The sequence below is a fragment of the Primulina eburnea genome, chromosome 4 (assembly GCF_022965805.1).
Source record: "Primulina eburnea isolate SZY01 chromosome 4, ASM2296580v1, whole genome shotgun sequence".
Lineage (NCBI taxonomy): Eukaryota > Viridiplantae > Streptophyta > Magnoliopsida > Lamiales > Gesneriaceae > Primulina > Primulina eburnea.
This window is the reverse complement of record NC_133104.1, coordinates 3,100,860-3,117,234: the sequence shown is the minus strand read 5'-3', so window position 1 is coordinate 3,117,234 and position 16,375 is coordinate 3,100,860. Positions and strand designations below refer to the sequence as shown.

Sequence of the window (16,375 nt, the reverse complement as noted above, 5' to 3'; positions counted from 1 at the left end):
ACTTTTGAATGGGTTATCAAATTTTTAGAAGAATAATAATTTTTATATAATTTACTAATAATTATATATAAAATTTTAATTTAAAATTCAAAATATTAGATGTTATATCTATAAATAACATATTTAATATAATAAAATAATTTTTATATAAATAATAATTAAAAACTATAACAAAATTTAATAAATTAATTCGATTTAAAAACAATGACTCTATACGCGCTGAACTATATGTAATTTGCATTAAAATTTAAATATTTTATTAATATATATAATTATTAAAACAGATCATGACAGGTAGTTACTATACGAGGCTGAAATTTAATAAAATAGTATATATATTTTATAAAACCACACACTTGTCGGGCACAAATATCAGAGCAGGACGACGAAAACCGAACCCAACAGCAAAAAAGAACAACGCCACAAACAATCAAACCCGTGTCACGCGGAAAATCAAATCAACAAAAACTTTAAGACAAACTACAGAGAATAAAGTTTATTCGAGTAGGCCACATTATTTATTTATTAACACCACGGTGACCTAAATCAGCGGCGGCTTGAGAGGCTCTGTTCAGAGCACCTGACACCCAAAGAGCTCCCTTGGCGAAGTAACTACTATTGACCACAGCAGTTGCTGCAGAAACCATAGTTCTTCCGGTGGCAGAAACGGCCGTCTTTGTAGTATCTGAAACATGGTATCTTTGGTCCACTGATCTCGCTGCTTCAACCCCAGCAAATAACTTGTCTGTCAGTCCGATTCTTTCACTTAATTCAGCAACTTTGGCCACTGCTGTGGCGGATACTTGGTGAGATTCGTCGAACGCTTTCGCCCTGCCTAATGCATCTTTTCCGACTACGTATCCTCTAGCTGCCATTGTTTTGACTACATCCTGAGCCAGAGTCATAGCTTCACCAGCAGAGGGAACACTCCTGTATTCTTGAGAATGCTGCGAAAATCAGTTAAGTAACGTGTTAACTAGCCCCGAAAGGAACGATTGACTCGATACAACAAAAGAAAGACACCCACACTTGGACTGCTATCATCTTCAATTTTCCATGAAGGACGGTTCCAGAGATTATTGTCATCTTCGTAATTTCCCCATCGGACTATGCATACTGGTTGATCGACAATGGTTGCTCCCTAATATCAACATTCGACTTCAATGAGTAAGACTCCAAAGAACCTCAAATCACTAAAACAAAGCATGTGACAGATTCAAACGACTACACAAAAGCACCAAGAAACGAGCAAAATTAGATGTCAATGTTGATCCCTATTTAATTCAGAATCACAAATACAATAAATAAAATAACTTATAATGATCTTGATGTTTCGACAATCATAAACTACTTTTGAATATTCCCCCCAAACCGTCACTATCATAAACATTTTTAAGCACCAAATAAACACCCGTTCATTCGTCTATAAAAAAAAATCATTGTTAATGCAATAAGTAGAAATAAAACTTAGAACAACAATTAAAAAAACTCACAAAAAATTCCTCCCAAACTAACTTATTGTGTGTATCTCTATTCTCTGGGTTCAAGCAAAATGATTCAACACTGTCCTTATTCCAAAAGTTTGATATTATTTTTACCAAGGAATAGTGAACTCAAAGGAACCAAAAGAAAAACATGAGTGAAAATTATGATTTATCATGGATGAGAAAGAACAATAACCACAAGATAGCAAAACTGTCCCACGAAGAAGGGAGTTGAATAGTCTACTTTTGAGTGGTTAAACAATACGAAGCATATATCAACATAAAATAGAATAATACCATAATCACACCTGCATTTATGTTTATTGGAATTGCAGTACCATTTAGACATTTATCCGTGCTACTAATTGGGAATAAAAGTATAATACTGTCCAAGTCAGAACTATAGCAAAATCTAGAATGGGCAATTATCTGAGTCATCGGACACATTAACTCTGCTGTGACTTTATTTGTTTATTAAACCCTAAGCCACAAGATAGGACCAATACCAGCAGAACTTACATTGAGCAGGACAGCAGTTTCCAGAGCGTGAGGATTTCTAAATGTCACATAGGCTGTACTTGCATGTTCACCGGCTCTGTTGATTCCATTAAAAATATAAATAATATCGAATTAAGCAATTATTTCACTTCAAAGGAAACTAAGGAACAAAGCAAAGAGTAAATAACAAAAGCCTTGGGTCGAAAAATTTCAAAAGCCTTATTGCAAAGGGATACAGAACATAGTCCATTTTATATATGCTTTTCAATCATGGACCATCAGTCCAATGTATAGGAAAGCTGAAATAATTTATGGATTATTACGTTCACTCTTGTCAGGGAAGGATATCTTAGGCAGGTGCTTTCATGCAAATTGACGACTGATTAAATTGAGAAAACTACAATTGTGGTTCTCTGTGTATACCTCTTTGCAATTTTAGGCTTATGTATTATTGAATTTCAGTTTTAATCAATTATCCTTGATTTTTATACAATTTGGTCATTTTTTCATGTGGCACTAATGTGGTCTGGATGTGGAACTGACGTGGCCTTGACTTATGCAGTGCAACATCATCACTCATTTGGAGAAAGACTAAATTTGCCAAAAAAATGAAAGATATGAGACCAAAATTAAATTTGGACCAAACTCGCAAAGAGACTAAACATACATTACTAAAATTGCAACTTTCCCGATTAAATTTGAAGATCAAAACATGCAAAAGATTCCATTGTAATCTTATTAGTAAATTAAACTCCCTTTCAGCTGACTTCTGTCAGTGAGTTCTTAGAACAACTAACATAATGAAACCAAACACTGAGCATGCACCGTGTACACATGATATTATAAATGATATGGACCTGCAACGAATAAATTTCAAGATCAGAACACTCAAAGGTTTTACTGTAGTCTTGTTAGTAAATAAACTGCACGGTTTTAACTTCCTTCCAGTTGACATCCTAGTGACTTCTCAGAAAAGCTAACAGCCTAACACAAAAACACACAGAACATGCACCTCGTAGACAATATACTTTAAACTATGGGATCTGCAACTATGTTAACATAGGAAATTTTTTTGCTTTTTTGTCCCTCTGGTACTGTGTCTCCTTAAGTTCAGGTATGTGTGAGAGAGTGTTTTAGAAGGAGGATCCCAGTATAAATTTCATCGCCCAAAATCCGGAGCTTTTAAATTGGGCACAACCATCAAGTAAAGGATAACTCGAAAAGAAGAATTTATTGAAAATCAATGAGTATGTTATGTAAAGTTGTAGACACACAGGATAAAGTATAAAAAGTATACAATGTAATGTAACCTTAGAATCTGGAGGGTACCTGATAATCTCCACATGCTCGATTGCACCACAGAAAGCAAAGAAATCATAGACATCTTTTTCCATGGCTTTAGGAGACAGACTTGTTACTTCTACAATATAACCACTTGGACTCATTTCTGTTGATGTAAACCTGAAGAAACAAATGGTTACTAACTTTAACATTTCAAAAACATTAGAATCTCTGATTAGTGATTACCAAGAAGACAACCTCGTTAATAACTCCACCTGTTCCAACATAAGACAATTTAGTTAATTAGTTTCAAACATAAGGTAAAATATTAATTAACATCTAAAAAACGAGAATCACCAGCTAGGATAATGTTCTCACGAATTTGTTTCTCAGTTACATGAGATACTTTATGAACTTCCAGACGAAGATAACATGTCATTCATAAGTTTTTATGCAACATGGTGCCTTACTGTGATATCTCTCCTGAAAATGATTACTTGATGAATGGAAAACTTGCATAGCTAAATGGTGATTGATCTAAGACAAACACCAGAAGGAATCATAAGGAATCTTATACTGCCAAGGGTTATATGTTAATCATAAGGAATCTTATACTGCCAACACAGTTTCAAAAAAGTCATCGGCGAAGGATATCCAGAAGCTTATAAATCCTGAATATGGCTTTTCATTCCATTGAAATACTTTCTAGTTTCATAAAGTGCGTTATTAAAAAAGCAGGATCTTGGTTTGTAATCAACAGAAAGAGAAGTAGCTATTCAACTTAGAACATTAAAGGCAAATTATGTATAGCCAATGAGCGTATGCGCCATAAAATACTGTAGAATTTCCCTTCCAAAAGAAGGAATAAACAAGAAGAAGCAAATAAATAAAAAAAACAAGCATAATTTCCGGTAAAGACAGCTTCATCTCTCAACAAATTAAAATCACAAAACAGAATTAATTCCGTTTTGACAATCAAAGAGTCACGAGAAAAAATCACAAAAGTGTGTTGAAAATGATCCAATTAACAAAAGCCTAATTAGAACACAAGTTAAAAACAAAAAAAGATACGAAATCCATAGCATGAAAAATGATTCAAATAATTTCAGCAACTCACCTTTTGTTCAATCTCTGAATCGCAGAGAAATTCGGGAGCTTGAAGACGATGTTTCGTGCCGAAAGCTGTTGATCTAGAATGAAGTATTTGAAAGAAGATTCCTGACGAAAATAAATATTTGCAAATGACCCCTAAACTTTGATATATTATATCGTTTCAAGCTAAACAATTCCAAATTGCCCCTCTTGTCTTGTTGGCTCCGGTTAGCACTTGGGTGTTATTTTAGAGGTGAATAAGAGATACCTGTAAAGATTAATAAAATAAAATTTTAAATAATGATTTTTAAAGAAAAAAAAATCAAAAGTGACAAATTTATTTAGTGGGTATTCATATAGCTGCATGTATTATTTTTTGTTTTCCAATTATAAATTTTTTATAGAATTGGACCTTTACCGTTTTACCGGAAAATTATAGGTAAAGATAATAGTGTAATTCCAACATTTAAAATAATACAACAATATAAGCATCACATATCGATCACTCTCTTAACAAGTATAATTATTACAACACAACAATATCTTTTATATATAATCATCGTACTCGTTACAATCCATGAAAATTTGAACTAGTTATGTTGACTTTGATATCAATTGTAAGATAAAATTCTCGTTATTTTACTAAAAGTTATGACTAACAGTAATAATACAACAATTTCAATATTTTAAACCCTATAACAATCTAAACGTCTCGTGTCGATCTTTGTCCTAGAAATGACAATTATTGGACTCCAAAAAATTAATTTTTTTGTCTGGTTAAGTAAATGCTATAAATTAATAACATATATAAAGGTTAAAAATAATTTTCTTAGATTTACTTTATTTTTTGAAAGTAAAACAATATAAGAAATAATGCACATGTACATCAGGGTCAGAAAAAGTATTAAAATTTTTGGTATACTGATGTTACTATGACTCCACATTTTGTCTGTGTTATTGATTCTTTATATTCAGCATGTAAATGATATAAAAATGAAAACATATTTTATGTACAATTTAATTTAAATGAACATTATTTGTAATAAAATAAGTATATATGGAGTTCTTCTAGTTTTTTTTGTAGTTCATATATTGAAAGCGATCTTGACATTCAAATTTTAAAATGTGTGCTGGATCTCGCATGTCTTCTCATATTAACACGAGCATAATTTAATTTAATTTTGTTAATAATAATAATAATAATAATAATAATAATAATAATAATAATAATAATATATAATAATATATATATATATATATGTATTTAGTCACACAAATATAATAAAGTGATGTTAATTGTTGACTTTTAACTCTCACATGTAGGCTTTTTTGTAATATAGTAAAATGACTCTTCATTATTTTATAGTTGATTAATTAAACTGAACATGAAAAAACAAGAGACGTAACTCGATCGGGGACCTTGATGTTAAAATCTACTATTTAATTTGATACCAAATTAAAGATTTAGGAATATACTGATTTTTTTTTCTGACCATTAAATACAAGCTCTACAGTATGGCCCGACATTCCATGCAGATATGCGTTGATGTGACATTCACTTATTGGATATAGTGAAATTGTACTATTATTATATGAGTTTCAGTTCAACTATGGATGAATAATATATTAAAACTTATATTATTATTACTTATTTCTAGTCAAAACACTTAGTAATTGCATAATAATCTTATAAATAAAAGAGGCCATGTAACTTGGTGAAAGTGCATTTTCAGGCAAATTCTAATGAGAAACATACCATATATTATTAATATATCCAAAATAGTCACAGGTTGGCCCAAGACAATGACCAAACGTCCAAACCCGTGTACGACAATGAGAGAGAGAAAAGGTACAAGCATACGATAAATCTAAGCGCCACGGCCATCACAAAAGCAAACTCCTGATGAGGGCTGCCTGAGCACTTTCCGATGACTCCAGAAGCTCTGTTAATCGGTCGCTCAGGTCATCCACCTCCTCTTGCAAGTTCTTAATGTAGTTACAAGTCTCTTGCAGCACTCTTGAAGCCGAAACCTGACCATATTTATTTTTATATTAATACAGAATATAGATATAGATAGATAGATTGAATTCAAGCTGGGCCAAGAGTGTGTGTCTATATATATATATATATATATATATATATATATATATACACTACGACAGTAGTACGACTTAATTATTGTGTGTTACATGCTACAGTCCCCGGTGTGAAATTATTCAATGTTTATAAGGCGGCGCCTACAATTATTTTGTAGAAGTATAAACATAATCAATCAAATATACATAGCCAACAATCTTAATAAATGCGAAAACCACGTAACGACCCTCAAGTAGCATGTCGAATGAAACAAGAATCCAGTTCTAATCTTAACTTAAAACATATATATTCGCTTGTTTGTAACAATATCGTACAAAAATGCATTACATGCAAAATATATATATATATAATATATATATATATATATATATAATCTTAACTTAAAACATATATATTCGCTTGTTTGTAACAAAATCGTACAAAAATGCATTACATGCAAAATATATATATATATATATATATATATATATATATATATATATATATATATATATATATATATATATATGTTTCAGTACTAAATACTAATGCATGTATATAGACAGGGAACATTAGAGTCCCACAAAATAAATTCTGAAGGGATTGTGTGCTTGCGGGCGTAGGATACTTATCCCCTAGCTAGGAAGGAAAACGAAGGCCACACAAAACAAATTCAGGGATGAAAATGTATACATACAAATATAAATAGTATTTATGTACGTATGTGTATGTATATATGAGGCCAACTCGTGAATAGAGGTGATTCATGAACTAGTGATTTTCTAAAACGTAGAATTGTTAGAACTTAGAAGAATGACCTTGTCTGAGCGTCGGCTACGGATTTCAGGGATAAGTTGCTGCAATTTGGCCACGAGATCGGCAATCTGATCCTCGGTTATCCTCGGAACTCCGGATGGCCTCGAACGTGATCTTCTGCTAGACATTTTGATCAGTTGCGCTAACCTTAAATTTAGTGGTTTTAACTAGCCTTTGGATTTGGTTTTCTTTGAAATGAAAACAAGGGTTTCTTGAGATTTTTGAAATGGAAGGGGGGTTTATAAAGGGAAGTGTTTGGGGACAGGTTATGGACAGAGGAATAAGGAGGAGGAGGAATGCGAAAAGCATGGAGGAGTAGTGTTGGAGGTGATGATCAGGACAAGTGCATGGAGGAGTAATGGGATATGGTTGTGTTTTTAAATAGGGACGTTTGAAGTTTATACTGTTTGTATGACAGAGAAAGGGCGAGGATTGAGAAGACGATTTATATATATAATATATATATACATGAAGTATTTTGGGCAGGAGAAATAGAGTGGCAAACTGGGGTTTGGTGATCAAGCGGGTGAAGAGAAAATCGCTTGTTTATTAGAGGCCCCGCAAGCCCATGTTATCTTTATTTTCATTTTACCTAGTTTTTCACCCGTGCGATACACAGACAATTATTTTATCTAATTGATTATTAAAATTAATATATATGATAATTTGTTTACTTTCTCTATAACTTGACTTTTTATCAAAGTGAAATGTTTATTGTTTTCATATACATATAGATCTTAACAATGAAATACTGAATAAAAGAGCCATTTTTGTATTTTGGCTGAAAATTAATATCACGCTTGTATTAGACAATGAATGACATAATGTGTTTATCAATTATATTGTATTCACATATAAATTTATGTACCATGTAGAAAACAATAACTGTAACAAAATAAAATGATAAACATGATACAAACTTTTAATGTAGTTTTAATTTCAATAAATAATCTAAATTAAAAATACACATAAACTAAATGGATTATAGATCATACAATTAGAAAACAAAAAGAAATTACAAATTTTGAAAAACTTTCTTAAATATAACATTTGTCGTTGAATTTTTCGGGTTGCTATCACTATCACATATCAAAATTTTTAGACTCCTAGGATTCATAACTCTGGATACAGCAACGTACGACTGACCATGACTAAAAACAGAGTTATTTAAAAAAAGTCCTATATAAGACAATGATTGCCCCTGACTTTTGTTGATTATCATTGAATATAATACAACCAAAGAATACTGAACTATCTTTGTTGAAATTTAAAAGGAAGCCTTAGATAAGAAGGCGTCAATGACATTCTTAGAATAAACACTTTATGACATGCATTACTTCCAGTAAGAATTTTTCCTTCCAAACATGGTTTCCGAGCCTTGTCACGATCAATCTAGTGTTATTGCATAATTTAAGAGAATGATCTATGTTGGAGATAAAGTACTTTATTTAATTAAAAGAAATCATATCATTCGTAATATCATTTAACGTATATATTGATGTTGGAATCAGCATTTTGACTGAACCATGGAAACTAAATTGTTGAGATACTTTGGCTCTCAAATCCTTATTTTCTGTTTAAATATTTACAATAAAAAAATAATTAAAAAAATTGAACTAATTCTAAAAGAAACATTTATAATGATAGCTCACAAGATAAATTTATTCAAGTATAAAAAAATAGTAATTGATATTTAATATAAATTTATTTAACATGGATTATTAATAATAGCTTACTAACAACTCCATAATCAATTTTGGCCTTGAAGAAATTTAATAAACAAAATTTGCCTGTTAAGTATGTCAAATTCCATACATATATTTTAATTCTAAATATGTTAATTAACAATTTTTTCTTGTTTATATTATGTTGCATGAATAAAAAAATAATAAAAATGATAGTTTATATTAAATTGACTTACGATTATTTTTTAATCATCTATAATAATTCGAGAATTGTTGGTCTAAGATTAAAGTTAATATATTGAAGAGAAAAATGATTTTATACTATCATTGAAATAAATATATTAGATCTCAAAAATAAAACCAAATTAAAAATAGTTTATCTAAAATATAGATGAAATTTTTTAATTATAATAACCTTACATCTATATATATGTGTCATTAATTTTAAATTAATAAAATAATTTCAGCGGAGCACAATTTTTGAAACATGTTTCAAAATTTCAGAATTCATATTTAAATTTCGAATAACAATTTGAATTTGGTTTATAATTCCAGAATGAAATTTTATTTCTGGATTTGAAATTTGAAATGTAATTTAATTTGGTTTGTAATTCCTAATAAAGATTCCATTTTCAAGCAGTTATACATGCATACATTAATATACAGTTTTAATAATGAATTAAATATTTTTAGACATTTATTATAATATATATTACCACATTTTTCGTTTATTTCCTTTTTTAGAATTTCATTTAGGCGGGAACCTACTAAATTTAGCAACAACCCTGCTTTTATATATCTATATATATATATATATATATATATATATATATATATATATATATATAGATAACAAAAATTATTTTTGGATTATTTACCTAATAAGTGATACTGAAAATTGCAATCGTTTTTATTTTAAATTTATTTATACAGTTTTTACTTAAACTGATTGATATAATTAATGCAAAAATTTTTAATATAGTTTACTTTTTCGATATAGTTTAGTTTTAATTTGAGTAAAAAAATTTAAAAACATATAATACATAAATTACATTTGAAATAATATAAAAATTAATTAAATTTGAAATTGAATTAAATGAATTGATATCATCAATGCAGACAATAATTGAAGCGGTCATTTATTGCAGTGCACGTATGTCAATATTGATGATAAATCTTTCCTTTTTTAGAAATGATATTTTGGCGTGAAATTACTATTTTGGCAAAAACTCTGCTTATATATATATAGATATATATATATATATATATATATATATATATATATATATAACAAAAATTATTTTGGATTATTTACCTAATGAGTGATACTGAAAATTGCAATCATTTTTATTTTAAATTTATTTATACAGTTTTTACTTAAACTGATTGATATAATTAATGCAAAAAATTTTAATATAGTTTAGTTTTTCGATATAGTTTAGTTTTAATTTGAGTAAAAAAATTTAAAAACATATAATACATAAATTACATTTGAAATAATATAAAAATTAATTAAATTTGAAATTGAATTAAATGAATTGATATAATAAATGCAGACAATAATTGAAGCGGTCATTTATTGCAGTGCACGTATGTCAATATTGATGATAAATCTTTCCTTTTTTAGAAATAATATTTTGGTGGGAAATTACTATTTTTGGCAAAAACTCTGCTTTTATATATATATAGATATTTTAAATTTATTTATACAGTTTTTACTTAAACTGATTGATATAATTAATGCAAAAATTTTTAATATAGTTTACTTTTTCGATATAGTTTAGTTTTAATTTGAGTAAAAAAATTTAAAAACATATAATACATAAATTACATTTGAAATAATATAAAAATTAATTAAATTTGAAATTGAATTAAATGAATTGATACCATCAATGCAGACAATAATTGAAGCGGTCATTTATTGCAGTGCACGTATGTCAATATTGATGATAAATCTTTCCTTTTTTAGAAATGATATTTTGGCGGGAAATTACTATTTTGGCAAAAACTCTGCTTATATATATATATATATATATATATATATATATATATATATATATATATATATATATATATATATATATATATATATAACAAAAATTATTTTTGGATTATTTACCTAATGAGTGATACTGAAAATTACAATCATTTTTATTTTAAATTTATTTATACAGTTTTTACTTAAACTGATTGATATAATTAATGCAAAAAATTTTAATATAGTTTAGTTTTTCGATATAGTTTAGTTTTAATTTGAGTAAAAAAATTTAAAAACATATAATACATAAATTACATTTGAAATAATATAAAAATTAATTAAATTTGAAATTGAATTAAATGAATTGATATAATAAATGCAGACAATAATTGAAGCGGTCATTTATTGCAGTGCACGTATGTCAATATTGATGATAAATCTTTCCTTTTTTAGAAATAATATTTTGGCGGGAAATTACTATTTTTGGCAAAAACTCTGCTTTTATATATATATATATATATATATATATATATATATATATATATATAATATCTATATATATATATATATAATATGAAGCACGCTAATTTTAATTTTTTTTTCCATCCATTATATACAAATACGGTGAAATGACTATTTATAACTAATAGGCATCTACAAGTTGAACTCCTATAAAATCCATAATTTGTGCTGCCTGAAAAGGCTGCAAAACCTCAACCAAACATCGTTGAATTACTTGAAAGCACATCTTATTATACATTACACGATTTTTTTTCCTCCAGAAAATTAATATCCGGACCCTATCAAACTATCAGATTTTTTGGGATTAAATGTGTTTTAACCAATTTTCCAATAATTTTTCAGGTCTTAGTTGATGCAAGTGCAAGAAAATACATGGATTTATCCACTCGAGCCAACGTTGCATGTGGATGCTGTTTCTGTAGTGAATTTTGTGTTTTGACAAAAAAAAAAGAGGCAACTTGGGTAGATATAGTTATTTATTAAAATTCAAATGTTGGAATATATATATATATATATATATATATATATATATATATATATAACAACTAAAAGTAAATCATTTGTTTACCTCTAAGGACACCCACATTGGTTGGCTAATGGGTGTTAATAACACCCATTAATTTTCGTCCACCAATGTGGGCGCAAGAATTAATAATCTTGTCTGACATGGCAGCCAAGAAATTCATCAGAATGAACGGTGTTATTTCGAAATTTGCGACGGTTTTTTGTAAACCATCGCAACTTTGCGACGGTTTTTCGTAAACCGTCGCAAAGTGAAAAGCGTCTGTTTTTTTTAAAAAAGATCGCTATTTGCGACGGTTTTTTAACACCCGTCGCTATGTGCGACGGTTTTTCAAAAAACGTCGCTAATTATCACCAACGGCTATTTTAAAACTGCAAAATTATGCACCAACGGCTATATTCGAAATTACTCACTATATATACTAATCAATTTCTACAAATTCATCCCACAACATTTATCTTTTCATATTTTTAAGCCAAATGGGTGACAATAGTCAGAAGTCACAAAATCGACCTCGATTTGTTTCTTCTACACAATATCCACCACAATTTCCAAATTGGCCGTTTGTTTCAAATTTCCAAGGTTATGAAAATCCTTCGAATCATCCAAATTACACCTCCCGAGCTCCGTATCCACCGCCTACACCTGAATATTGGCAAAGTATAGGCAACCCAGATTTCATGCCGCCTTATTTTTATGGATTATATAATCCACAATCCACCAATATGCCAATCGAAAACGAGCCGCCAACTCCTACGTTTGTCCCAGAAACTCAGTTGTCCGACCGTGAAACACGAGTTGATCTCGAAAATGTGCAAAATGCTGATGTAGATGTTGAGGGTACGAAGAAGCGAATAATATGGAAAAAGGAGGAAGACGAGCTACTAGCGAGATCGTATGTCACAATGAGTGATGACCCAGTCATCGGCAATGATCAGAAGGGGAATGATTTCTGGAGACGTGTTGCGGACTACTACAATGACAATCGTCCCGCTGGTTCATCTCGGAGAGCTTTAAACGTGATTCGATCTCATTGGCACAATATCGTCTAAAAAAAGGTAAATCGCTTCAACGCAAATTATAATAGTGTTTACAATACTTATCGAAGCGACCATTAGTGATGAAGACATATTGCGGTTTGCATATGAAAAATATCGTGATGAAAATAATGGAGTTGCATTTAATCTGGAGCATGTGTGGAGAATCATGAAAACACGTCCACTGTTCACTCCATAGTCCGATGATCACTTGGTTGGTACAAAGAAAGCGAGAATCTCAGAGTCGGGGGCTAGCAACACCTCATCGAACAAAGATGCGAGTATTGATTTAGATATAAATGAAGAAGAGATTCGTCCAATTGGTCAAAAAGCCGCAAAAAGAAAAGGTAAAAACAAAGCAAAATCATCGATGGAGGATTTGACAACCAGATACGACAGTTTGTTCGAAAGTTTTACTCAGTATACAGACATAAAGAAGAACGAATCTGAATGGAAACAAAAAGAACTTGCAATAGAGGAGATGAAAGCAAAAGCGGCTTTGAACAAATCTGAAGCTAAAAAGAGCAAATATTTGCTTAAGGAATACGAAATCCTTTCGAAAGACACTTCACAAATGACGCCGGAGCAGTTTATAGTTCATGAACATCTGTGTGACCAAATTAGAGAGAAATGGAATATGTAATTTTCGATAGATGTAATTCTCTTTTCAATTATCGTAATTCGTTTTCTTTGTATTTTGTGTTTTTTTTAAAGAGATTGTGTTGAATAATAATATTTTAAATAAAAGAGTCCAACTTTTTTTTCATTTCTTAATAATATTTTAATGAATATTGGAATTAAGTTATTTTTAAAATAATAATACTATTTATTTTTAGTAATATTTGTTGTAAAATTTTAAAAATATTAGAAAGATATTGAAATATTAAAATTAAAAAAAATGAGTAAGTGGACAGTGGAACCCATAAATAATGAAAGTTGAAATTAAATGAATGTGGGTGTGTGTTAATAATGGGGAAGTGTTAATGTAATGAATATGTGGGTCGTGGACCCCATCATTTTTTATGAGATAGAGAGTTATTAATATGGATTAATTCCGACGGATGCGGATGCCCAACAAGTTAGTGGATAGCATAGCCTACAGCATCGGGGCCACAAAAGTATCATTTTTGACCACTTACTTCGATCACATTATTAAATAAGATTTTTTTTTATCTGGAGCAACACGTGGGGTTTAGTAAACTCTGCATTATATTTTAACTTAATTTAAAAAGCATTCCTAGTTTAATTAAATATTATATTATTTACAGTTTCCCGAAATAAGTATAATTAATTAATGGTTAATAAGTTTTTTTTATTTCAGTTTGCTAAATTGGAGGAGGACAAATTACGTACACGTAGTCAATTGCTGGTGTATTCTAGTCAGAGAACTTATATTTCAAGAAGAAACTTCAAAATTATTCGATGCGTATGTGTGTCTATATATATATATATATATATATGATTTCTGGAAGAGAGTTTTATACGGGTCTCGAACTTGTAAACTTGTTATATATTTGAGCCATAAATAAAATTAAAGGGTTGATTTTTTTTTTTTAACCAGAAACCTGTTGTCGCTATTTTAGGCATGATCTAGGTAAACCTATGTGTCAACGCAGTAGCATGCAAATTACACTGACTAACTAAACTACATTGGACAAGTCATGTGCAGTAAACTCAACTAATATGATAGAGACATAAAAATTCAAACACAAAACTTTTTGATACGTGTATAATTGCCCTACCAAATCTCTGACGTACGGGGCCAAAGAGAGTGGGGTGATCGTTAGTGTCATGAGGTTATACGACAATGAGCGGCTCCTGACAGGTTTCTAGCCGAAAGAAACATTAATGAACCGGTCTCATATCGAAATGAGATGGATTCCAAATATGAGCAGGTATGAGACTATGAACTTGATGATCACTTAAAAGATTTGATATGTTCTACTCATATCAAGAATGTGTATTTTATTTTCTGGAGTTCATCACATAAGAACTATAAAATTAAATTTGCTAGGGCAATTCCTCAACGGCAGTCTCTCACACTAATTCTAAATGATAACATAAACACGCTAGAAATATTCGTATTGTAAGAATAAAACTGTCGTCCAATACGAGACATTACAAACTAAGTACTTTCGACAGAAGAGTTGGTTTTTGTTTGATAGCAAGAATGTTGAAAAAGAGTTGGAATCTTGAGAAGAGAGCTAGATGGAAATTGTGCTTCGTGTGTGCGCATTGGTGCGGGAGACTGCCGCACGAGATGGTGATATATTGAACATTTCTCCGGCCAGATTCCTGGAAGTCCGAGAATATTATTCGCCATTTATTTAACAATATCACATCCTAGGTATCTGATCTAATTATAAAATTGTATACGTGTTTTTACCTATTTTATATAATTTTGCATATTTTATAATTTAATAATAATAATATTAATAATGAAATGAATATAACTCGATCTACAGCATGATATGCAGCCTCCAAGGTAATTAAAACACCCTATAATCAAATTTGTCTTCCGGAGATATATGTATATGTACGTATGACTTTGTCGACATAAACATACTCGTTTGGTTTTTTATTGGTTCAATTCAACAAGTAGAAGAGGGGAAGGAATAAAAAGTATAATATTTTTGATCTCGTGATTTGCACTTTTTTTTTAATTTTGGTCTTTTATCACACTACAAAAAAAAAAAATTAGCGACGGTCAAACCGTCGCTACAACCGTCGCTAAAAGGATAAAGCGACGGTTTGAAAGTCCGACATAGAAGTGCGCGTCGCCTTCTCAAAGCGACGGTTTATTTAAGGAATACCGTCGCTATTTAGCGACGGTTCTACAACACCGTCGCTAAAACAAACGACAATTATTTGAACACGGTCGCTATAAAAAGCGACGGTTTTTACATTACCGTCGCTTAATATAGCGATCGTTATCACAACACCGTCGCTATAAAGAGCGACGGTTGTACAAATACCGTCGCTATAAATAGCGACGGTATATGTAAAACCGTCGCTATATTAATCGGCGGTTTTTTAAAAATCGCCGCTTAATATAGCGACGGTATGTAACAAAAGTCCACCTGATGCACCGCGACGATAATAAATTTAAGCAAAAATTAATGTATTAAATTTACACAAATAAACTAATACGTAAAAATTAAATCATGTATTAAATTTTCTGTCCAAAAAAAACTTTAAAACCTGATGTTGTGCGAAGATATATCTGCTTCCACGTGACGCTGGAAAATCGCCCGCGTAGCAAATCTACAAAATAAATACGAAATAGTTAGTACAAAATAAAAAACCGAAACTTCGAAAAATTTAGAGAGTTTGGTTACTACCAGAGATATGTGAAAATCGAACAAGAAAATTGTTCGAGAAC

At 30.1% G+C, this 16,375-nt stretch overlaps 3 protein-coding genes across 5 annotated transcripts; 1 reads left to right on the top strand and 2 right to left on the bottom strand.

Annotated features, from left to right (window-relative positions):
* Nucleotides 1–425: 425 nt before the first annotated feature.
* On the bottom strand, nucleotides 426–4,534 carry LOC140830631 (binding partner of ACD11 1-like). 3 transcript variants are annotated; one of them, XM_073194042.1, is made up of 6 exons: nucleotides 4,381–4,498; nucleotides 3,510–3,538; nucleotides 3,312–3,443; nucleotides 2,004–2,079; nucleotides 1,028–1,141; nucleotides 426–947 (listed from the first exon to the last, which is right to left on the bottom strand). In XM_073194042.1, exons 3-6 carry the CDS (start codon nucleotides 3,425–3,427, stop codon nucleotides 519–521), a joined length of 735 nt encoding a protein of 244 aa, XP_073050143.1. In that variant the 5' UTR covers nucleotides 3,428–3,443; nucleotides 3,510–3,538; nucleotides 4,381–4,498; the 3' UTR covers nucleotides 426–518. The 3 variants fall into 3 exon arrangements, with proteins under 3 accessions (XP_073050143.1, XP_073050145.1, XP_073050144.1); XM_073194044.1 differs by having other exon boundaries at nucleotides 3,522–3,538; nucleotides 4,381–4,488; XM_073194043.1 differs by lacking the exon at nucleotides 3,510–3,538 and having other exon boundaries at nucleotides 4,381–4,534.
* A 1,519-nt stretch (nucleotides 4,535–6,053) lies between these two features.
* On the bottom strand, nucleotides 6,054–7,670 carry LOC140829701 (transcription factor PRE6-like). The gene is made up of 2 exons (XM_073193007.1): nucleotides 7,251–7,670; nucleotides 6,054–6,386 (listed from the first exon to the last, which is right to left on the bottom strand). Exons 1-2 carry the CDS (start codon nucleotides 7,374–7,376, stop codon nucleotides 6,240–6,242), a joined length of 273 nt encoding a protein of 90 aa, XP_073049108.1. The 5' UTR covers nucleotides 7,377–7,670; the 3' UTR covers nucleotides 6,054–6,239.
* Nucleotides 7,671–12,435: 4,765 nt separating this feature from the next.
* Nucleotides 12,436–13,636, top strand: LOC140829608 (uncharacterized). Its single transcript, XM_073192921.1, has 2 exons — nucleotides 12,436–12,975; nucleotides 13,193–13,636. Exons 1-2 carry the CDS (start codon nucleotides 12,436–12,438, stop codon nucleotides 13,634–13,636), a joined length of 984 nt encoding a protein of 327 aa, XP_073049022.1.
* The last annotated feature ends 2,739 nt before the right edge of the window (nucleotides 13,637–16,375 follow it).

Coding starts and splice junctions, on each gene's coding strand:
- LOC140830631 (XM_073194043.1), bottom strand. CDS start 3,427: ATGAGTCCAAGTGGTTATATTGTAGAAGTAACAAGTCTGTCTCCTAAA. Junction 2,080..3,311: donor GAGCATGTGGAGATTATCAG/GTACCCTCCAGA, acceptor TGGAATCAACAG/AGCCGGTGAACATGCAAGTA. Junction 948..1,027: donor AAGATGATAGCAGTCCAAGT/GTGGGTGTCTTT, acceptor TGATTTTCGCAG/CATTCTCAAGAATACAGGAG.
- LOC140829701 (XM_073193007.1), bottom strand. CDS start 7,376: ATGTCTAGCAGAAGATCACGTTCGAGGCCATCCGGAGTTCCGAGGATA. Junction 6,387..7,250: donor GTAGCCGACGCTCAGACAAG/GTCATTCTTCTA, acceptor AAATATGGTCAG/GTTTCGGCTTCAAGAGTGCT.
- LOC140829608 (XM_073192921.1), top strand. CDS start 12,436: ATGGGTGACAATAGTCAGAAGTCACAAAATCGACCTCGATTTGTTTCT. Junction 12,976..13,192: donor CATCTCGGAGAGCTTTAAAC/GTGATTCGATCT, acceptor TTCACTCCATAG/TCCGATGATCACTTGGTTGG.